Source organism: Hippocampus bargibanti, linkage group LG04 (genome assembly GCF_051943395.1).
Source record: "Hippocampus bargibanti isolate YZ-2025 linkage group LG04, ASM5194339v1, whole genome shotgun sequence".
NCBI classification, from domain to species: domain Eukaryota; kingdom Metazoa; phylum Chordata; class Actinopteri; order Syngnathiformes; family Syngnathidae; genus Hippocampus; species Hippocampus bargibanti.
In genome coordinates, this window is record NC_142737.1 from 12,120,731 (window position 1) to 12,145,035 (window position 24,305).

General features: G+C 42.4%; 2 protein-coding genes and 1 long non-coding RNA gene across 3 annotated transcripts; 1 reads left to right on the top strand and 2 right to left on the bottom strand.

Annotated features, from left to right (window-relative positions):
• Positions 1–824: 824 nt before the first annotated feature.
• Positions 825–3,517, bottom strand: LOC148899018 (sphingosine 1-phosphate receptor 3-like). The gene is made up of 2 exons (XM_088995468.1): positions 2,290–3,517; positions 825–1,166 (listed from the first exon to the last, which is right to left on the bottom strand). Exons 1-2 carry the CDS (start codon positions 2,911–2,913, stop codon positions 825–827), a joined length of 966 nt encoding a protein of 321 aa, XP_088851594.1. The 5' UTR covers positions 2,914–3,517.
• A 1,935-nt stretch (positions 3,518–5,452) lies between these two features.
• On the top strand, positions 5,453–22,630 carry hic2 (hypermethylated in cancer 2). The gene is made up of 2 exons (XM_088994066.1): positions 5,453–5,601; positions 20,602–22,630. The coding sequence occupies exon 2, from the start codon at positions 20,658–20,660 to the stop codon at positions 22,401–22,403; it is 1,746 nt and encodes a 581-aa protein (XP_088850192.1). The 5' UTR covers positions 5,453–5,601; positions 20,602–20,657; the 3' UTR covers positions 22,404–22,630.
• LOC148899020 (uncharacterized) lies at positions 13,787–22,758 on the bottom strand. Its single transcript, XR_016114680.1, has 4 exons — positions 22,624–22,758; positions 15,760–15,882; positions 13,944–14,064; positions 13,787–13,864 (listed from the first exon to the last, which is right to left on the bottom strand). It is a non-coding gene; the product is annotated as an uncharacterized LOC148899020 (long non-coding RNA).
• Between the last annotated feature and the right edge of the window lie 1,547 nt (positions 22,759–24,305).

The window sequence follows — 24,305 nt, forward strand, 5'->3', positions numbered from 1 at the left end:
TATGCATCACTAGATACACCACTTTACCATCAATACAGTTCTCGATAGATATGTTCAGAATTGCCAAGTTCTTTGCAAGCTTGAACAGACTATGAAGATTTTGTGAAAAATAATGTATGTACTCCTCACCAGTGCATTCTCTAATCTACGAGTAGATCCAGGGCAGCACAATTTCAGTTGACTCCATACCACATTATGAAAACATTTATGTTAAGTTTATTCAAAAACTGTAAATTGTACATACAGTATATGTGTATGTGAGTGAGAATGTTGTCTTCACTGCAGTTGTTGCCAAATGTTGGTGCTGTAGTACTGAGTGGTATGTGGGCTTCCTCCAGCCTTTAGTCTAGTCTAGAGTGCACTGGTTCCTTAACCTTTTTAGAGGTACCAAACCCAACCAGTGAATATGCACACTTCATGAGTGATTTTTTTATATATAAATTCAAGATATAAATAGAGGATAAGCGGATTAGAAAATTGATGGATGGATAATCAAAACTATCGATACTACATACTGTATCAACTCAACTGTATTTACAGAGCACAACAACCATCGCTGTACACAAAATTCTGTACATGGAGCAAATATAATATATACATCAATGAAACAATTATGAATAACAAAGAAAGTAGAAATCACAAAACAAAACTAAGATCATTCATTCAGAAAACAACGACAATAATCATAAAAAAAACTGTGCGTCGTAAAAAAGCTCGCCGTCCTTCTTTCATCACACCTCGGGAGTTAAATCGATTCTGAAACGGAGAGAAAGACATGACAGTGAAGGCGAAATGAAACTGTCGTCATAGTTAATGTTTATGCGTTACCTGGCCCTCCGTCTGGGACACACCCGCTTCCACACGAGCCTCCACACGGCTCCTCTCAGGGCCGGGCTCCCCCAGATGTACAGAGCCGGTGTGACCAAGGCGTTGAGGCGCGCCATTATGGCGAACAGGTTGGTGGCCTCGTTGCGGAAGCGCAGCCCGGTACGGGTGAGCTGCCTGACAATGATGTTGACGAAAGAAGGGCACCACAGGGCCAGGAAGCAGATAACGACAAAAACGATGATGCGCAGAGACTCCCTCTTGTTGTCCCTTTCGGCGCTGGGCGGCTCTCGGGCAAGATGGTTGCGGGCAATCACATACAGCTTGATGGTCATCAGAACCTTGGTCAGTAGTGGGAAATACAAATAACCTACAAATGTTACTCTTTCTAACTTTTGTATTTTGTATATTTTACTTACAACGTTGTTTTGTTGACATACCTGTCAACCCGAGGCGGTTGGTAATCCTCGATTTTTAAAAATTCGAATCGAGCCATAACTTTTGGTACGCCGTTCTATAATATCGCGACAACCACGTCGCGAAATGTCGTCTTCAAAACTCTCGTCGTGACAAGGCAAAGCAATAATGAAAGTAAGAGTAGAAATCGCCTAAAATTTGCAAACGTTCCAGTAGAATGATAATTCATTTACGATGAGTTTCCTTTATTTTATACATACAGTATTAATTTCATGTTTGTTATGAAAAGGAATAAAATAACAGAAAGCAACAATTTTTTTCTCGAAATGAAAATTAAAGAAAATCTTCAGTGTGTTTATTTATTTTTGTATTTTTCTGTTTATGAAAGAAATGTAAACATTTTAATGCCCTTTTTTCATCTCATTCAATTAACTTCTTTCATCAGTTCAGGTGTTACTGTACAGCCGCAAGGAACAACGAAGCTTGAAGTTATTTGAGAATTGTAGTTTACTAGTTTATTTGCACTGTAGTTATTGTGACCTGTCTTTTTTATCCTGCATTTGACAAATGCTCTTTATTTAAAATAAAACAACAAAAATAATAATACTAGATTATAGCTATACTATACTATTCATGCGTATGAAGATGGAGGTTACTAATTCGCTGTGGCAACCCCTTGAAGGGAAAAGCCGAAAGGAAAAGAAGATACTATACTATACTATACTATACTATACTATACTATACTATACTATACTATACTATACTATACTATACTACAGATATACTAGAATAATAAAAAACAAAGACAAAGCACCACAAAAAAACTAATACAACAAACAAAGCAGTCCTAAAAGTTCAATAAATCAAATTAAATTTAAAAATTAAAAGTCAAAATAAAATAAGAACTATTGATAATGTCAAATAAAAAAAATATAACGTTGGTCTATACCTTTTAGTTCAGCAGACTACAGTAGTCAAATCGTTACTCTAAACAATCTGTTTTTCACATGCACAAGTGTCTGTACTTGTACTTTTGCCAAATCTGACCTTGACCAACACGATGATCTGCAGGGTCATGACCCCGAATGCATTGATCTGGGCCGCCTTGGAGATGGGCACCATGTTCTGCACGGTGAGGATGGAGTAGGTGTAGATCCAGCAGAAAGCACACACGCCGATCACCAACGAGCGACTGATATAGCGGTGATAGAAGAACGGGTGGCACACGGCCAGGTAGCGGTCGAACTGGGCGAACAGGAAGGTCAACACGTTGACGCCGAGGAAGGAAGGCAATATATAGAAAGTCCCGTTTCTGGATGGGTAACCCTCTTGGACATCGAACAAGCCCAAATAGTAGACGGAGAAACCGGTCAACGTGTCGCTCACGCTGGTGTTGAGCATGAAAATGAAGCGATTCTGGACGCGCAGCGAGCGGCTGGATGCGATGCCCACGGCCACCGAGCCGGCCACCAGGACCGCACTGGTGGCGAACAGGATGTGAAAGATGAACACAAAGAAGTCACCCGTTGAGTCAAAATCGACCGATAGTGGAATGGTGCTGTTAAGGAGCATCCTCACGCCCCCATCGTTGAGTATGGATGATGAGTTCCTCCAGCCCCTTTTCAAGGCAATATCCAGACCTCCAGGGGCCGTGCGGAACAAACACTGCATTTGTCTTGTTTGTGTTTTTGCATGAAGTGAAGTGCAATTAATCACATGTGATAAGGCCTTACCACCGAGTCTCAATGGAATCTTCAATTATGTCTCCAGTGTCACTTGTGTGTGTCCCCTTGACTTAACTTTGTTTAAAATGCAAAGCAGGAGTGTCAATCTTATTTTCGTCATTTCCCTTAGAGAAGTGGTTCTCAAACTTTTTAAATCAAACACAATTTTTGATTGCATACTTCTCAATACCACCACCATCATGACCAACATTGAAATAAAGTGACATCGTATGGTGGTGTTTGTATTTATCAACAAGCAGGTTGCGGCTTTATTCCAAAAAATGTACATTTGTAATCATACAAAAGTTGTGGACTGACAAGGTCAATTCCGGATACAATGCAATTGATATATATTGATTTATATAGCGCTTTAACAACAGCTGAAGCTGTAACAAAGCTCTTAGCATGGACAACTACCATATACAGGAAACAAAGCAGTCACAAAGATAGTAGAAAGCACTCTGGAGTAAAACTAAGATCAAGTCTGAATCATGCTGAGTCACATGCCAAAGACTACAACTGATGCTAAAGTTGTGTTTTAAGCAGATCATTTCTTTTGACATATTTTTTCCGAACTTTTTTTTCTTGTATTCAGCATTTCTCCAAAACAAAGCTTCATTGGAACAGCTCCTTCTGTTCCAATGCTTTAAAGGTGGATCGGGTAGGGTGACTGAATGCCTTGCAGGGTCGCACTGTAAACGTTGGACACGGATAACTGTGGAACTAAACTGGGAAGAACGGTAGCATTCCTTTCGCCGTTTTCTAGCCATTGTTATTAAGAAGTTGCGTATGGACGTTCACCTGTTCTAAAAATGCTGAATGGCAGAAAATAAACGGCCCATAAAAACCACGAGATAGCAGCAGCGAGTCTCGAGGAACCAATTAACGACTAATTTATCTGAATTCTGTCCAGGTATTGTGGGTTTAAGACCCACTGAGCGCCCAAAAAATGTCGATTCAAATTACAATACCCCCACATCATAACCATACACATACACAGACAACCACATGACTCAATTAATCTGAAAATTAATGTATTTATTCAAATATCTTTCCTCAGTCAATGCCAGAAATTTATGTTGACAGACAGAACACTTACGCGTTCCTCTATTACAAGGCAGAAGGTACACTAAATGTGTTGCTATGAGAAATCTGAGAAACGTGTGGTTTTCTGCGAGTGTATTAACTTTGTTTTCAATAAAACAGTCCCGGATTTCACACGGAAGTCAATTTGCAGGTAAACGTAGATGAAAAAAATCGTTCAATATTCATACATTTAAGTGACATTTTGGTGATGTTATGTGAGATTAAAATGTCAAAGTTTGGGAACACTTATCAAAAAAAATTCAACTTAAACAGGGACTGAATTTTATATGACAATTTTATATTTGAGGTAGTGATTTGTACGCGTGCGTTGTGTGCGCGTGTGTGTGCGCGTGTGCGTGTGTCTGCGTGTGTGTGTTACTTCCGGGTTGAGTGAACGCTGGTGTGACTGGCTGCCGCTGCTCATCCGCAGAAAAACTTAACCTGTGACTTTAAAGTGTCCTTGAGAGTTTTGAAAGGCACTTATAAATTAAATGTATTATCATTATTATTATTATTATTATTATTATTATTATTATTATTATTATTATTATTATTATTATTATTATTATTATTTGGGTTCAACGATTGCAGTTTCCTCGACAGCCAACTGGTGGCGGCATAGTGCTTTGGCACAGCGCCATCCATCCTCGATGAAGACGCCTGTATTGGGTACAGTATCTTCGTTGAATTTGAAAATGTGATTAAATGTCAATACCTAACATTGATGTTACACGCTCGTGACAATTTGAACGGTATCCTTATGAAAGACCAGTCACGCTAGACCCGAAATACGTGTCTGTTTGTAACGGACACAACTTGGGGCCTTTCTGTGCAAAGAGGAGGAGCCAAATAAACAACCCCGCTTCCGCACATCTGGTGCCCACTTTCTGACCCCCCATTCCAACAATTCTGCTTGATTTAGCTCTCACTTGTCTGACCCAGGAGGTCACACAGTATCACCCAGAAAGTGAAAAGTATCAAATACTTGAAGGGATTGCCCATACTCGACGTTTCGTATAATCGTATTTTTTTAAATTCTGATAATATCGTACAAATGACTGTGAAAGAGAGTGTGTCAAATGTGAAGTGATCGAAACTGATTGATATTTAGGTTGCAAGTGAGATGTGTGTGTTTGTGAAAAGCTATTCTAGCGTTGGCCAGTTAAAAGAGGCAAATAACAAAACAACGAATACTATTTTATTCTAACTGTTAATTATTTGACATTTTTAAGTCACGTGTGGGCTCACAGAGAACAATTCTATCCTATAAACCGACTTCTTGGAGTGGGCATTCGTCACCCATCTTCGCAGGTACCACTGCCAAGAGCAAGGGGAGGGGCGGGCTGGTGTTCGAACTCCGAACCCTCCCACCGTGGGCTGAGAGTTGTGTTTCTCTGTGCTGATGCACTCCGGGCTGGTTCCTATTCAAATGTGGGTCAGGGGTGAGGAAGCGTAACGTCATAAGCTTGCAACATGGCGTCCCGAAGGCTGTGAGATGAGCAAGAGGATGGTAAAGAACGCTTGAGAACCACCCTACCGATGTAAGAAGGTAATTTGAAACGATTCTTTATCCGTCTAACGTGTGTCGACGCGCTTGTGAAACGGCTGCTTTTTGTGTACGTGCGTGTGCGCGTGAGTGTGTGTGCGTATGGGTGGTTTCTTGCCTATGGTTGGTTTGCAGTGTTGCTCTGGCTTTTTTCCACGGCGTGCCAACAAAAAAAGAGACTACACTCGTGCCGATTCCGGCTTCTTGTTGCAGACGTACTCAATGCGTAAACCTAACCATTTATGGCCTACCTTACAATAATAAAAAAATGAAGAGATGGCTTTCCAAATGCTGTGGTTTACGTTGGCACGGTGGACTTGCAAACGATGCCTCCCTCCGAGTTAATATGGACCAAATCATCACCAGGCTGGCAAAACGATGTATTTTATTTTCTTGCCTTCAAGAAAATATGTTTACATTATCTCTATTTACGATGAGTATTTGCTCATTCTCTCCTGCCATCCTCTCTCGATGACTTAGTAGGTCCAGTCATGTGGATTCTACGCAATTACCATAATGGTCAGCGAGCCGGGGCAGTCGATACTAAATATATGGCGCGACGTGCATTGTTTGTGTTCAGGTTAATCCACATTTTGTGCCGCGTAGGATCAATTAAAGTGATTTAGCAGCAGCCACTGACAGTTAGACATAAGTAGCGGTGTGTGGAAAGCAGTGGATGCAAGATCTCATCGCCCATCTTTGTTTTGCTCTACAAACAGCGGTGCTCGTAGATCTATATCTAATTCAACCCAGCAAAGGCTCATTCGTTGAAACATTTATTTCCCTCCCAGGTGAGAAGGCAGCTTGGATTCTCAGGTGATTAGTGTTGCTAAAAGTACCAAGGGGCATGGAGATAATAAGGCATAGGAATGTCAGTAATGTTGGTTTCCTCGACTGGCTCTTGTTTTAGTGTAAGCAACTTGTTTTTATCTGGTTTGTAATGTCTCTCTTAGGTGCAGTTTCATGTTTCATCTGTGAAGTTTTCCGCCACATGCAAATGCATATATGACATGATCATACCTGAGAGCCCAACATAACAGTGACTTGAACCAGTCTGTATTAGCCAATGAACCATGTTTGTGTGGATTTTTTTATTAGGTATGGGAAAGCCCTGATTGTATTTCTAGCCTATTTGATCTAGTAGGTCATTTATTTCTAGGCACTGTAGGCAGAAGGAGCCCCTTTAAGGGTTGTACGGAGTTTTATACATGAATGTTATCATGCTTTCATCGAATATGTTTTAATGTTTTGACAAAACAAATTCAACAAACAAGTGTCCAGTTATCTCAATTTCAGACTACAATACTCTTGATAACTGAAAATGAACAGTCTTAAAGAAACAACTGTCTTTAGTAAGGACATTGATCCTTTTTTTTCAATGAATATTGTGACTGATTGAAGAACTGAGACAATGATGCCTTAATCACTGCGTGTAGCTTTTAGCTATTTGTTGTGACTCTACATCTTATGCATCAATTAATCGAAAAACATAAACACAAAAAACCTCATGGTGAAATCTCTGCAGCGAATCATCTTTATAAAACATTACTACAGTCAAAAACTAAAGTGGGGAAAAACAGTGTCTTAAGATTGTGATCATATCACTCTCGAAAGAAGATGATCGAATGTTCCAAAACAGCATGTTTACGATCGCTAACCCAACGTATCAGTTAGCTAATTTAATATAGCCCACCACCGTTAATTATCTTTCATTGTAATGCACCGCCAGTGTATTTTCAATCACTTTATTGAACAAACCAACAAACACTTTCATACATGACTGCAATGGTCACAACTGATTCCGAGGCAACATGCAGACCGGCTAGCGGTTATCCATTTAACAAGCAAACCAGGCTTGACCTTTTAAAACCGCACACAGTCCCAAGTACCAGGTACGGTCTGGGCACTTCCGATGGCAATACCAATAATACCTGCATGTCACATGCAGATGTTTTATGAAACAAAATCCAGTTTAATCAAATAATTGATCCGAAAGGTATATCACCGTTGCAGTGTAAGACTGCAAGACTATGCATTGCTACTCGAACCCCAGGATAATTTCAGTCCGTTTCACAGGGCGGGTTGAAACTGGCAGAGAAACTTGTTTTATTGAGCTGTATGACAAAGCCAAAAAAAGTGGAATACATTTTGGAAGCAGTATATGAACTTAATTAAAGAAGGCTTGTCAAGCTAGTAGGGAGGATATTCTCGCTTTGCCTCCAGCATTTGCTTATGCTGCAACATTAAATGTTGGCACACATGTTTTGTTTATTCTGTCTCTCTATTTGCAAAGTTGGCACCTCGTTAAAACGAATCAACATACCTGAGGCTGCTGGTTTGGATTCACATCACCTGTGTTGCGTATTATTATTATCATAACCTTGCCCCTCCCTATCTGTCAAATCTCCGTTCCCTCTCGGTCCCTCAGATCCTCATCCTCCCTTCACCTCTATGTGCCCTCTGCCCATCTCACCATGATGGGATGCGGAGCTTTCAGCCGCTCTGCTTCCAAACTCTGGAATTCACTTTCACCCAACATCCGTAATATTGACTCCCTCCCTATTTTCAAGTCTCACTTCAAAACCCATCTGTTTAAAATTGCTTTCAATGTCTAGTTCAATATGCTGTTATTTATCATTTTACTTATGGTTTTATTGTTGTGTGCTTTGTTTTTATTGTAAAGTGTCCTTGGGCGTTTTGAAAGGCGCTTGAAATTAAATGTATGTAAATTAAATCTGACTCTTCGTCCTTTTGAGATGCCTATATTGATATGAACTAAAACCATAGCGAAGGTGACCATAACAAATATTTAATTTGAAATAAAGCCAAAGAAATAACAGTTGTTTTTTTAAAACCGACTTTTCTTTCTTTTTCTTTCTTTTGGCAAACTGTCATTTTACAACCATGGCCAAACATCTGTTCACTGCAGTTGTCAAATTCTCAACAGATGTACTTTCAATGTCGATTTTAGGCGATTGCGTCTACCCAAGATGAGTCAACTGATCAGTGTGACAAGCTTAACTGATCACTATGGACTACAAAGAGGCGCCTGGAGGTTAATTTTAGGCCTTTGTGTGTGTGTGTGTGTGTGTGTGTGTGTGTGTGTGTGTGTGTGTGTGTGTGTGTGTGTGTGTGTGTGTGTGTGTGTGTGTGTGTGTGTGTGTGTGTGTGTGTGTGTGTGTGTGTGTGTGTGTGTGTGCGTGCGCCTCATGATCTGCTACCCTCCTCTTAACACATATACACACAGTGGCCTGTGTCCATTGTGATCATGGCTTACAGTGGCGTGTGTAGGCAGCACAATGCCTTAAGAAGGTTACTTAGGTTGTATGTTCTGCTGACATGCGTTCAAGGACTTAAAGGCTGTTCATGCAAGACATGCATAGCCTGCGCCGCCTGTCAGAGGACAGTTTGAGATTCGTTCAGTGTCCCCAGCACCTTTGGGCAGGGTTGTTGCTGCTCTTTAACCTATTCACTGCCAGACGATGTGCTAATGTGTGGCCACTTCAGTGCCAGGGTTTTTTGTCATTTTCACTCAAATTGCAGGACCTACCAGAATATATAGTTTTAGGAGTACATAAACATTCATTGCAGCGTAAGTAACCTTATATTATTTTCTTTTTATCAGAAAAAAATAGTTCATTTCTAAGTTATATGGGTCTGGAGTTATCTAAGCTTGAAATGGCGGCAGCTGTACAAAATGCAATACAATACATCCTGATATTGATTTATATAGCGCTGAAGCTGTAACAAAGCGCTAACGGGGAAAAAGGCAAATGCTGCCCCTTCTTGGGAGGGAAAAACATTGCCAGAGGTCTGACCAGCGCTTTATCGGCACCCCTCGCAAGAAAAAACAAAACCTGAAAAAAATTGGGAATGGCGCTGCACGTCACACTTTTCAATTCGTGAATAAATTCGGGAATGGCAGCGAATGAGTTAATAAGTAAAAGAAAAATGTGTTTCTGATAGCCATGTGGTTCTAATAATGCGTTTTAAAGTTAGAGGTGGTGGCTATTTTTGTGGTGGGGGAACTCAAAGCTGTTAGATTCAGGTCACATGGGCGTGTTGCCTTTTTTTTTGAAGGGGGGGGGTCTGGCCAGTCTTATCTCACCAACAAAGTTCATTCTTCGAAGAACAGAGTCACATTATCGTACCAATCATATGTTCACTGGCTAGTTGATTGCTTCACTTCCTTACACAGAGAGAGAGAGATACTACATCATGTGCGGCTGCCAGGATTGATTTAGTTCGGTGAGGGTTTTTGGGTGGGGGGGGGGGGGGTAAAACAAATTAGATTAGATTTTCTTTAACTTAAAAAAAAGTAAACTCTTGATAAGGCCATATTGTGTTACCTTGAATGCTTAGTGCTCAATTTTACACCTCTGATTGATTGGATCAACAGATATTTTGCATTTCTTTCAAAATACAGTAAAGTCTCGTTATATCGATATTGGTTATATCGATAGTACTGCTTATTACGATACTATTTCTCGGAATGCAAGGAGAAAATTTACATGCCGCAGGATCGGATATATCGATAGTCCGGTTATATCGATATTTTTTCAGACTCCCGAGAATATCGATATAACGAGACTTTACTGTATGTCCACCCACCCACACATCCATCCATTTTCCGATCTGCTTATCCTTACAAAGGTCTGCGGGTTAGTGGAGCCTATCCACACTCACACCGAGAGACGATTTAGTGTCTTCAATCAGCCTGTGATGCATGTTTTTGGAATGCAGGAGCATACTGGAGTATCCAGAGCAAATCCACACAGTCCCGGTGGGAACATCCAAACTCCGGAGCTGCATGCAGTGACAATGTCTTTGAGTTGACGTGAGTGCAGACAAGTTGTTGCTTTTGTTTGCTTGCATGCTCTGTTGACATGCCTGCACATCAAAATAAACGTATGGCATAATCGACATTTTACTGTTTACTTGGTAAGGCTCCAGAAATTATGCACACGTGAGACGTGTCTCAAAGACACTACTTTGCCCTGATGTGCTTTCACCCTTTAAATTGATCCATGAGGTTGGTGGGTTAATGGATTGATTGATTGATTGATTGATTGATTGATTGATTGATTGATTGATTGATTGATTTGGGGGCCCTGCTGACCTCAACCAGGGACACTGTGAATCTGGGCAGAATCCTTCTCAACTCGACCAACATGCCTTCCTTAGAGGAAGCAGAGTCTGGAGTCTCTGAGGTGGGCTCGGATATCAGATACAAGCGGCCAAAATTAGTTTCTTTCGCAGGGTGTCCGGCCGAGCTCTCCCTGAGAGATTAGGTGAGAAGTTCAGTTATTGGATAGGGGCTTAGATTTGACTTCTCCACGTAGAGAGGAGAGAGATGAAGTGGCTCGGGCATCTTGTTAGGGTGCTTCTTGGATGCTTTCCTGGTGAGGCGTTCCATGCATGTTACACCAGCAGAGGCCCCGGTGAAGACCCATGAAATGCTAGAGAGATGATATCTCCTGGCTGGCCTGGGAACACCTTGGGATCCGCCGGAAAGAGCTGGAAGAAGTGGCTGGGGAGGTGGGAGTCTGGGCTTCTCTGCAAAAGCTGTTACCCTCATGACCCAACTCCAGATAAGCGATAGCAAATACATGGATGGATGTTACAAACAACCTCTGTTCCTCGTATGAGAACCACAGCAACATTTCAATGTACATCCCTGCAAGACTATCCAAGTGCAACAGTAGTTCAGACCTAGTTAACAATCTTTTTATCAGTACTAAAACATATAATAAAATGTGGATAATTTGAGTTGTACTACTACACTGTCTTAAACTTAAAAAGCATATTTGTTGATAAAATGACATGAATCTCTACTCTGTTAATACCTACTCCAAAATCCCCCATTCTTACAGCATATTTCATAATCACTATTCCTCTGACTCACAAAACCATGAGAGAAGTGTTTTTGCCTCATGCATTAAGTCATGTGTCTTCTAGTATTTCACAGTTGCACTGCATTAGATGTTTAATGCAAATGCTTGTTGTACATGCGTATTTTAAGCACAGATAATCACATCTTCAGCCACCCCTGAAGACTTCCTGTTTTAAGAAAGCCTTTTTCATGCTGCATATGAATTCTGGCCATTGGCAACAGAAATTGGACAGAATCAATTGGAACTAGGACTCTACTGAATTGTGAGTGAGCTATTGTGTATAGTTTATTGGTAAATTTATTTCACGTTAGTAAACTCACTTTTATTTCCATGGCCCTGACAGAAAAAAAACATTCATGAGCTGCTCAGCATTAGTTGTGAAGACTTTAGATTCTTTCCATATTCAAAGCATAAATAAATTTGTTTTTATCTATTGAGCATTTGAAGAAATTAAATGTGAAATGTAAAATTATGTGTACACGTTCTCCCTGATGTGTCCAAAGTTGAATGGACTTGTAGATGAGCCATGTGTGAGATGGAGCCCTTTCCTTCACAACACTGGCACATATGGGGCATGTAGTGGCCATTGCCCCCCCCCCCCCCCCCCCCCCCCCCCACAGCCCCCCCCCCACTCCCCTCCTGTGATGAAATATAAGGGGCTCTTTTCTTTCCGTTGCACCCTGGGCAGGACTTGTTTGTCTGCAACACGGATGAACTGCCTGACACATAAAAGGAGTCTTAATTGGAAGGTTTTGACCCTATCCGCAGTGGACATACTGTAATGCATGCATTTCCCTCTTCAGGCATGCAACGCTCAGGGAGAAGGGGGAGGCGGTCGTATCTCCTCACCCCACGCCGGCATTTATAGCCGGCCATCAGATTATATTGGATTACATCGGAATCAAATCTGTATTAACATTTTCCTACAGATGCTGTCAATCGGTTGATTTACCAAGTCAAATGTTTGGACATCGGAATCAAATCTGTATTAACATTTTCCTACAGATGCTGTCAATCGGTTGATTTACCAAGTCAAATGTTTGGACCTTAATTTATGACAATTTTAAAAAGAAATCCAAAGGACTCTTTGTAGAACCACAATTCCACTTCAAATGAAAATGTGAATTCAATCACAGTCTCTAATGATCAGCTTTTAATCAATATATAGTACCTTGTGTGAGGCAGACACTTGTTTTTTTCCTATGGCTCAACAAAGCATGGCCTACTGCTTGCATTCATAATTCTATACATTTGCAATTATGTGTAAAAATATGTTTTACCTAAATTCTTTAATATTGTATGTTCATAAATGAAAGATGATACGTTATGTACCAGTAAATGTTTTTTGCCAGATACTTCACTGCTTCGTAGACTGAGGGCCGGGGAATATCAGCTGAAAATAAACATTTTGATGTCAATTGAATCCCTTCAGAGTAATGGCAAATGTAAAAGCAATCAAATGGAAGTATTTCTGATTAGTTTATTTCAATGTTAAAGGTAGCTATTTCCTGGGAAACGATTCCCAATTATTATACAGTGTATATATTCTTCGCTCAGCTTCTTTTCATTCAAATGGAGCATTTTCCGGTAAACGTGTTTTATTTTTTCTGAAATTTAACTCAATGAATTTTACATGTTATAAAGTCCTTTTTTTGCCTAATTAAATGGATTTTAAAAGTATGTATTTGTTCTAAGTTTATTTATGTAGCCATTAATCACCGAAGAGACTCGAATGCCCGCAGTTGACAAATGGTAAACAACATCCCCGATCATTGTGTACAGCCGTTTTTTAAAGGCTGAGACATAGAACTAGGCAATGATTTGTTTACTGATTTAAGTTATTTTTTATTTGTATTCATTCATTTAGTTTGATTTGTTCATGACGAATTTGTTTGTTTTGTGGTGCCTTTCGCAATCTACTTAGCGGCATGCTATTCATGGACTGTATGAAAGATAAGATAATCAGAACAAATCCATTCATACTTTATGCCCATTTTCACAGGAAATACTTGAATTTCACATTTGGAAATATCTCATTAATATCTGTATACAGTGAGACCTCAACTTACGAACTTAATTGGTTCCCAGACAGAGTGTGTAAGGCGAAAAGTGTGTATTAAAAAAAAAAAAATCCACAGGAAACCATTAAAATGGGAATAATCCGTTCCCGGGTTTCCACAAAATATACTTTTCAACTAAATAAGCCTTAAAACTACACACAACATACCTTATTCTATGTATAATAAATGTGCTATTGTATTGTAATGAAAGAAATACACTGCATTGTATCATAAAGTCACTTTATTTACATTTGTGATGGTCATTGATGGCTTGATGGAATGGCGTTGGAGGTCGAAGGTCAAACAGAATTGCTGTTTGGAAAGAGAGGCACATTACATGAGGACTGTAATTAAAGAAATAAACTGTGCTGTAAAATAAAGTTTTATTTACCTTTTTGATGGTTGTTGATGGCTTATGGAAGGAGAGTCACCTTCCATAAGGACTGTTGGTAACTTAACCTCTGGTGCTGTTCGGTCGTGTGCTTCCGCCGAAGATCACTCCGCCAGCCGTGCTGGGTGTGTATTATGAAAATAGTGCTTATTATAAGGTTTAATTTTCAGAAATTTGAAGTGTGTAAGATGAAAAGTTTGTAAGATAAGGTGTTTGTAAGTTGAGGTCTCACTGTACTTAATTTTACAGTGCAATGTATGCTATTACTTTGAAGGGATTCGATTTAAACCACGGTATGAATGTTAGGCTAGATTGTTCGGACCACAATATCCGTATGAAGCAGTTACTTTCTCAAACATGCTAAAACAATTTCTTAATGAACCTACACATACAGAATATGCAATGAGCATGTACATAAGCGAAAAAAAAAAACTGACAAGGAAAATGTTTCTACATGGGTTTACAGTTCTATATATACATCCTTTATGTGTTACAGCAAGGAGTAATTCTTGCTTTATTCAACCGTGAAAAAGAACCACCTCGCACAACCACTGCTGCTGTGTTGCATTATTGGATCACTAGCTTTGATTGTTTTGATGGTATCATGTGATTTCCTGCCAAGTTTGTCTATAATGAGTGTTGCACTGTAGCATGATTTGGATATCAAATAATAAGAATCACTAGATGTTATTTTCGAAAATCATTCAGCTCGACAAAGGATCCTTCCAAACGGTGCCACAGTGACACTAACTCAACTGTGGCGATTGATTTAAATTTGGCTATTGTGCCAAAAGGGCCAGGGAGTGGGGGGGGGGGGGGATGTTGTGCCACCTCAGATTGGTGACCATAACCATTTATTGCACGAGACTGATATTTCACACAAAGTATCTGCACTTTTGCCTCGACTGCAATACTGATACATCAAAAATGATAAGAAATCATGGATGCTGTGGGATTACAAAAAATCTTCCTCAACCAATCCTTAGGTCTGCCCGTGTGTTGATTTCTGCCTGACGCGGCATGTCTCAACTCAGGTATAAGGAAACCTAAGCGAGCGGTTATTTGAAAATGAGTAAAGCTCTGCTGCTGTCTTTAATCTCCTTATTGTGAGCTTTCCTTTCGCTCACGAGGGAGTGAGCAAGTGAATTGAAACCCTGTTAATTGCAACAGTAGCGCTCGTAGTCAATCTTGGATCAACCTTACCCGCGGAGCCCGCTGTCGGCCATGTTGAAATGGGTCTTAGGTGGTTGCTTGTTTGTATTTCAAACTGCCTTTTGTACCATCCCCCAACCCTTCCCCCCCCACTCGCACTGCCCACCAGCAATACTCTCTGGGTGTGTGTGCGTGTTGTTAGTGCACTGTCTTCATGACTGTGTGTGTGTGTGTGTGTGTGTGTGTGTGTGTGTGTGTGTGTGTGTGTGTGTGTGTGTGTGTGTGTGTGTGTGTGTGTGTGTGTGTGTGTGTGTGTGTGTGTGTGTGTGTGTGTGTGTGTGTGTGTGTGTGTGTGTGTGTGTGTGCGCGCGCGCACAAACTGAGGGCCTCGACATGTGTGCAGTGCAGTCTTTTTTTCTTTCTTCCTTTTGTCTTTCACGGCACATTTTGGTCTCTTACCTTATCACCTGCTCAGTAGACCACAGTGCTCTATTCGAGTCACTGTTGTAAAAAGGTCGTGGAGGAATAGTCGGTCATTAAGTTGCCTTTTTGTTTTGTTTTGTTATTTAATTCAGGATCGTCGTCTTTTCTATTGAATGTAAGCAAATGACCTTTTGCAGTCGTAGGGTGTGTTTTGTTATTGCGCCACAGGACTTTGACTCACCTCTGCCCTTTCACCAGGCTCCCGGTGATCTGTTCTGGAGATTAGTGCCACAGCCCACCGCTCTCTCCGTCATCGTCGCCGTATGAAGTTTGCTGCATTGCTCTCCTTTTAATCCTTCAACGCCTTGGGGGGTGAAATGGGTCATTTTTATGCGATAGTGTTTCTAAACTGTCATTTTTAACAAGTGACAAGTGGACTGTTAGAAATTTTTAAACAACGCTTACTCTATATGTCAAGTCTAGGCAATTTTATTTTTCCATATGAAAAGCAAATCTGTTCTGCTGAAGAAGCAAACATGAAATGAAACAATGGAAATTAAGAGAACATTCCAAGATAGGTGGATAAATGAAAAGATATCACAAAAATAAAAGCGGGGTGGTGAAAAAAAATGTTTTTGGGGCATGGTTCAAATGTTGATCTCAGGTCTTTAAGACATTTTTATAAATGGAAAGAAATAGTCTTAAATTTCCATTGGAATAATGCAACCATTTATTCAATCAGCCTCTAACAAAATGGTGTCAAAATAAAATTGCTATGCATCAACCAGAGCCACCTTTGAGATGGCAGAACAGGGACCCACCCCTTTTGAGCACCCAATCCTTCCACCCCCTCCCCCGTATATTGTTTCCGATGGAATTGATTGCATCAATTGCTGGCTTGGCATGCATAAGTGTTTCTTAAAGTTTTTGCAGAACTATTTGAATGGGGATGATTTTAGCAATGTGAAACTTTTCCAAAAAATGCCTTGCCTTCAATCCTGTCATGTATGTATAAGGATTAAATGAAGTAAAACCTGATCGCCCAGACCTCTGGTATAACCAGTTTTAATGAAGAGATAATTTACCTGCGTGTGCATGTGTGTTCAACCCACAGACACCTGGATTTTCCCCCCCTTCTTATCATGTCTTTCAAGTCTGGGCACACACCCCTGTAAACTGAAGAGAAGATACCCAAAAGAAGTCAAGGTTGAGACTAAGCAGCGGGGGTACTTGAGAGTTTTCAGAGTGAGGCTGCCCCTCTATCATTAAGTCACAGCCTGTTTTTGAAAAGGTCAAAACTGCAGGCAAGGTAAACTGATCCTCCGGCTACGGCTTGAAGGGCAATGTCTACCCTGGTCTCCATTCAAAGCCCCCCCTGAGCTAGCTTCACTTGGTATGTGGGGCTGTGTTTGGTCAGAGCACGCCTTGTTTCTTAAGGGTCAATAATTCCTTAAGGCTCTCTTGCCCAGTTGGCTATCTTGACATCTCAGAGCTTCTCTGCCAGGACACATCATGCATTTTTAGCTGAGGGATTAGAAAATGCAGGAATTAACCCTGCTGGAAACTCACCACCAATTATGCAATCGTACCTAATATACGTACAGCGTTTCAGTCATTACCTCCTAGAGTTAAACTGGTTAAAGACATAGATACATCAGGAACCAAGTGGACAATCCAAGTCATAAGTAATAGAGACAATGAAAAGGTTTCTTCAGCCGTCATCTGTCTTCTTTGAAGGTGTCGGACGTTTTGCTTCTTATCCAAGAAACTTAGATAGAAATAGAGAGGACAATCTTCATGACCTAAACCAGGAAAACTATTCTGCTCTCAATTGTGAGCTGTGTACGATAAACCTGATATCCAGTTTATCGTCCATCAAGAAAGAAATAAAAATACCCCAACTAACAATGGAGCAGTAATGATGGTACAGGTCCATTGGCAACCCCCACCCCCTGTCGTATTAACGCTGTTGGGCATCACCAAAGGAAGAGGAGGTAGGCTACACGTGTCCCACCCTCGCTGCATATAGATCAGCCGCAATCCATTAGCAGCTCCCTGGAATCCAGCCGGCAGAGCATAGCACCGGAGGGGCCAGGGGGAGCTGGTAGCCATGTGGGTGATGAGGTTGGGGGGGGGGGGGGTCGAGATGGAGGGATGAGAAAATGAGGGGGTGGGGGAGTTTTTTTTCTGCCCCTCCCTTTCCTGGGCTGTCTTCCGTATGCTGGTTCTCGTCACCGTTTTTTGTCTATTTGGTGGAAAAGCCTCTTAGTGCCCTCACCCAGAAAGCCTGCGGAGATGTAAGCATGAGCGTTAGACAAGATGCTTCAGGGATGTATGATATTTCGGTTGGCATCATGGAAAACGGGTCTTTCCTTCCTCCATTATCGCTTGTAGGAGTCATTGCCGCACACCCAGGTAGCACCTGAGATAGTTTTAATTGCAGATTTGGTTTATACCGTACTGTATTTTCATCATTGGTTCATTTTGATGCAGTACATGTTGCGGCGCGAGGGGGGGGGGGTGAGGTCTCTCTGCCTGCTCCGAAATATGTGAAGGTTGGGAGGCCAGATGAGAGAGAAGGAGAGCGAGGGAGAGGAGGGGGGGGGGGGGGGTGAAGACCATGAGTTGAAGTGTCAAATCAGAGGAGGCAAGCCCAGGCCTGGACCAGGAGTCTACTGATCACTTCAGCTGATTTCTATCAGCCAGACCAACTATTCTAACAGAGCCAGACACCTCCAGTTATCAATTGTTGCAACAGTGGACTTTTGTTCCAGTCCTGAGCTTTTGTCTGTTGTTGAGGGTTGTTAGTTCTGGTTCTCCCCTGGTCTCTGTGTTGAGTCCCAAGGCTTGCCGTACTGTATTATCTGATATTTGAATGTGGTGGTTTTTTTGCGGTTGGTAGCAGTATCAATCCTTGACCGCTCGTTTGGATGTGACTTTAAGCTAGCTATTATTATTAGCTGTAAAACTAGCTAACTATATATTAAACTAGCTATAATTATGATTGATATAAATTAGTTAATTGTATTTATATAACTTTGGTGTCTCATAAACCTGCTGTTTTGCTTTGTATACATACACTGTATCTTTTTTCAATTTGTACACTGCCTTTTTTGCCGTTGTTTCTCTTGGCCCACATATTTTGCAATGCCAGTCTGCAGTGGAATTGATCACTACAAAACCAAAACCATGTCATATTGGCAAAAAAACATTATACGTTTACATTCTAACATTTGACAATCCATTTAAACGTCCAGGATAATCGTGGAGAGTGAATTGCAATTTCTTGGCAGTTTAGAAACACTGTGACGCATCACCATTAAATCGCTCGGTTGGCACTGTGCTGACTTGGCTTATACGCTCATGTACAGTATATGCTTATTGAGGTAAGCGCTAGCGGCGCTATATAATCTCTTGTAATTCAGTACACGGTGTTCTGTGGGGCATTAATGATATGCGCCCATATTAACCCAATGCCCAGGGCTTCAGAAAACATATGTCAAACGGCGAGAATATCGCTTCACCTCAAACCGATTTGTCCGCTGCATGGCACTGACTTTGTTCAATTCTACTCATAACTCACTACTTATTTTTACTTACTTTCATCAATTAACTTTTGTTCATATTTTTAGTACTTGCTTAGACCAACGATTAGTATTGGTTGCACTCAAATGTAATATTTTTTTAAATAACAACTAGGTAGGATTAGACCAATATGGATTTATTTGCAGTATGCCCTTTACGATAATGGAAATATTAAATACAATTCAGAAGATAGATTGTAAGTATTCATCATGAATAACATAACTTGGGCGGGTTTCCTAAATACAATAACAATAAAGATATCAATTACCGACAGAACACTTGACTGTTTTTAACAATACTCAACAAGCTGTGTCGCCAACACGGCTTCCTGTGACGCGAGTGCCGCTGGCATCGATCCAAGCCAAGATTGCATCCATGCCAATGTCATAGTTCTGACAAATCATTCTGATCTGAATTCCTCCTGTACCTCTTCGGTTGTCGTTGATGTGGTTTGTTGTCCGACTCACGTATAAGAGTTGCAATTAAAGTCATTAGTTGAGTGACAATTAAATCACCTTCAAGTGTTTTCATGTCATGTCAGCTTTATTTAAAAACGAATAGTAAGACTGGTGTGTTATATACCCATGACACTGTGTTTTCTATTTGTCTTTTATTGTCTTTTATTTTATTTTTTTCCTTGCCTACACTGATATTATCCTGACCGCTTTGTAGGTTAAAAGCAAATGAGGTCTTCCCTAATTCCCTAATTCTTCCCTGGAGGTTCCGGTGATGCTGTCCTTGTCTTTGAGCCACACCCTCCACCCCCTTCTCCGCCCGAGCTCCTGTGTAGTTTTACCTGCTCAAGTGTCACCTAATCCTTCCCCCCCGGCCCTGCCGTGGCACCCACCCCCACCCCCAGACAATGGGGGCAGAGCTGACATTACCATGACCTAATGGAGAGTAGGGTGAGACGAGTTTCCAAGGAGGGCATCTCAATGAAACCAGAGTTATGTGGACTGGGGGAGTGACGAGAAGTTGAAAGGAGGTACCTTTTTTTAAGTACTTCCTTTTAATCCCTTGTTTTTCTCCGCCCGGTTGGCCATTGTGCCAGAATAGTGGCAACATGTATCTGATCCATGAAGGCTTGCAATTGGTTTTAAATGCAAGATGAGAGGGGGGGAGAAGGTTTCCTGTTTCCAAGTTGACATGTTGATTATGTGCCACATTTGGCCAACGTCCCTGTGAGAACCTGGAGCTTATATGGATTCCGTCACAGGAACGGCAGTCGCACGTTGTGCTTTATTGTCGGTTCAAAGGCAGCAGCTCTCTTTTCACTTTCAGGAAGTTAGATTGTTGTTTCTGTTTGTTGCGTTACACAAAATTCGATTTGATGGAGGGGTGATTCATGTTGACAAACCTCGCGTGAGTGGTTGAATGTTAATGCTAATCGTGGAATGTTAATTTATGCCCGATTGGTCTGCTTTTCACTGAGAACCTTTCTGATGTGGCTACCTGAAAGCCCCAAACTCACCGCGCTTTTTGTTTTTGGTCTTTCCAGCTTCAGGTGGTGTTGGAAGAGAGCGAGTGAGAAGCGAGGAAAGAAGGAAGGTGGAAATGGAACTGCCAAATCATGCCAAACAACTGCTGCTGCAACTCAACCAACAGAGAGCCAAAGGTTTCCTGTGTGACGTCATCATCGTGGTGGAGAATGCCCTCTTCCGTGCCCACAAGAACATCCTGGCGGCGAGCAGCATCTATTTCAAGTCTTTGGTCCTCCACGATAACCTCATTAACCTCGACACGGAAATGGTCAACCCATCTGTGTTCAGGCAAGTCTTGGACTTCATCTACACCGGTAAGCTGCTCTCCTCATCAGACCAGGGCTGTGAGCAGAATTTTAGTGCCCTCTTAACTGCAGCCAGCTACCTCCAGCTCCACGACCTCGCTGCCCTGTGCAGAAAGAAGCTCAAGCGCGGGGGAGGAAAACCCCTGCCCGGTAAACCTTCCACTCCTGGGCCCCTTAGCCGCTTACGCCACAACAACCAGCGCCTTTCCTCTTCCACGCCCGCTGGGCCCAACAAGCACTATCATCCCACCACTTCAGACGTCGAGCAGCCGCAGCCAGATGAAGGCCTTCGGGACAAGCTCTCTGACGACGAAATGTACATCGGGGGCTCGGGAAGGAACGGCAGCGGTGGGAACGGAAGCAGTAACGGTAACCTCAGCAGCGGAGCAAGCGCAGGTGAGCCCGATCTCGGGCTGGACCTGACCAAAAAGAGTCCTCCATCGGCAGGCACGGTCACGGACGCCCTGAGCCCCCACAGCAACTCCCAAGAATCCCCTCAATCTGCCTCAGTATCCACAACCAACAGTGCCTCACTGGATGACTCTTCGACAACCCTCCCCAGTGCAGACATTTACAACTCGGAGCCCGCGGAGTTGAACTGCACATCTAAAGCCGACAACGCCCAACATGACGGACCCCCGCCCCAGAAGAAATATCGTCAAGGCGGGCGCAAGAACGAATGGCCCAAGAAAGAGGCATCGGGGCTTAAGTCTGAAGATCAGGACAAGCCTCTCGTTAACGGTGTGATAGTGGCGCCAAAGGATGGACGACCCGGCGGGGGCAGTGCCAGCGGCTTCAACTCGGACCAAAACCACCATTGCAAAGATGAGGAAGAGGGAGGAGAAAATGGTCAGGACCACAGCGACGAGAGCGGTCAGAGCGACGGCGAAAGCGCAGGGGGCAGAGGAGGGACAGGTGCGGCACACCAGAACGCCAACTACGTCTACCGCCAAGAAGGTTTCGAGCCAGCGTTCGGGGATAACCTCTACGTGTGCATCCCCTGCGGGAAAGGCTTCCCGAGCTCGGAGCAGCTCAACGCTCATGTGGAGACGCACACCGAGGACGAGCTGTTCATCAAAGAGGAAGTGGGGACCTATGTGAAAGAAGAAGATGAAGAGGAGGCCGAGGACCTTTCCAACCCCGTGGGGCCCTCCAACTTCGGCCCCGAAGCCCGCCCCTTCAAGTGCACCGTTTGCAATAAGAGCTACAAGGACCCGGCGACGTTGCGACAACACGAGAAGAGCCACTGGCTTACCCGCCCCTTCCCTTGCAACATCTGCGGCAAAATGTTCACCCAGAGGGGCACCATGACGCGCCACATGCGCAGCCACCTGGGCCTCAAGCCCTTTGCCTGTGAGGAGTGCGGCATGCGCTTCACCCGCCAGTACCGCCTGACGGAGCACATGCGCGTTCACTCCGGGGAGAAGCCGTACGAATGCCAGCTGTGCGGCGGCAAGTTCACTCAACAGCGCAACCTCATCAGTCACCTGAGAATGCACACCTCGCCTTCCTAGAAACGCATCAAGCCAAAGAACTCTGGGAATAGAAAACAAAATGAAACTCTCGCTCGACAAAGAAACGCACATGAACACGTTCAACACAGTTCTATTACGCTCGGTTTACGACGGCAACCCGGCTCGAGTGAGCGTTGTTGCCATACTGGGCGATGGTGGTGACGGTGTCGCTTCGGGGATTGTATTCACCATCAAGTTTTAAAGTGACATGTATGCTCACCTCTCAGGAGTTCTTGAGGAACTGTTTACTCTTCTCTCTCTCTCTCTCTCTCTCTCTCTCTCTCTCTCTCTCTCTCTCTCTAACTTTCTCTCTCTAACTTTCTCTGTCTCTGGCTCTCTCTGTCTCTGGCTCTCTGAGTCACTGTCTCTCTGACTCTCTCTCTCTCTCTCTACCTCTCTCTCTCTCTCGAACTTTCTCTCTCTAACTTTATCTGGCTCTCTGGCTCTTTGAGTCTCTGTAGCTCTGTCTCTCTGACTCTCTGTCTCTCTGACTCTCTCTCACACTCTCCTCCTCTTTCTCTCTGATTCTCTGACTCTCTCTCACTCTCAGCTTAATGTCACAAAGCCATGGCGTCATAGCTTTGCGACCTGTGCTCTTTCAAGGCCGATAAATGTGAATGTGGGTACCAATGTAATGTCCTGCCCTTTGCCACCCCCCCCCCCCCCCCGAAAGGCTTCCTTTCCTCCTTGCTTTTAAAAGCTTTTTGCTGGTATGTCCATAGAACGCTGATCGAATCCCACCCTCTACTCTGCAACGCTATTCTGACCAAATAGATTTAAAGAACCCAATGAAACCAGAACTGGCAATAATATAGCAAAAAAAGAGTATTTTGAACTCTTTGACAGCTTTATAGCCTCTTTTTTTCTCTTTTAAGCGATGGGGGAGATCTCGATGTACGATGAGGGTGTGACCTGGACCATCTCTATGCTTTAACTGATAGAAGGACCCAGGTGGGATCAAGTTAGGGTCAATGTTTAGTTTCAAGAGTTTTCTTCATGGCTGTTGACAGTAAAGGATGTTCACTCTTTTCCCCCTTTCTTGCCTGTTAGTGCACCCGGCAACCAAACCCGTTTGGGTGTGGGGGTTGGGGGGAAGACCCTCCCATCCCCCACCTCTCCTTGAGGTACGTGTTTTACTTAAAGAACTAATAATATTTCAGTGAATGTTTAAACTGGAAGGTCTTGGGTATTTCTTGTGGAGGGCGGTTGTTTTTAAAGGGGGGCTCATAAAGAGGGTGTTTTCAGACTGAACAATATGTTCAGTGGGTACGTTTTATTTTGTGTCTGTATAGCTTTCCTCCCCTTGAGAAAAAAAACAGAAGTCTATTTATATGGGCTTGTGACCTCGCTACCTCTGATTACTCTTAACGAACTCGATATGTTGATTAGTTGAAAGTTCCAATGTAATTAATTGTACAAAGTGTGTAGATGATCTTCACCTGATGCTTTAACCTGCCCATCTCTCAACACAGGTTTTTAATGCCAATAGATTGTTTTTTTTTTTTAAATATATATTCTCGTTAGCAGTTTTCAATTCCAAAATATAAAATAGCTTTCCGGGTGCCCCGCTCAAGGTGGTTCCGGCTCAAAAATTGTACTGTAGGGTCTTTGTGAAGGCAAGTAAATGATGGTTAGTTGGTCTACGTGTAGTGTGTTCCAAAGATCTTGTGAATGTGGAAGACAGAGCTAACTAACAAAACATTGCTAGACAAGTTCAAACCAAAGCTTAAGAAAAAAAAAGATATACTTAAGATATATAGCAACTAAATTATTTCACTTTTGATTTCCTTTTCTTTTTTTGCTCCTGTATAATACAAATTTATTAATTATATTGTCCATACAAAGAAATTCACTCTTGAGATGGCGTTTTTGGCCAATGACTCTGAAAAGGAGAAAGGTTGT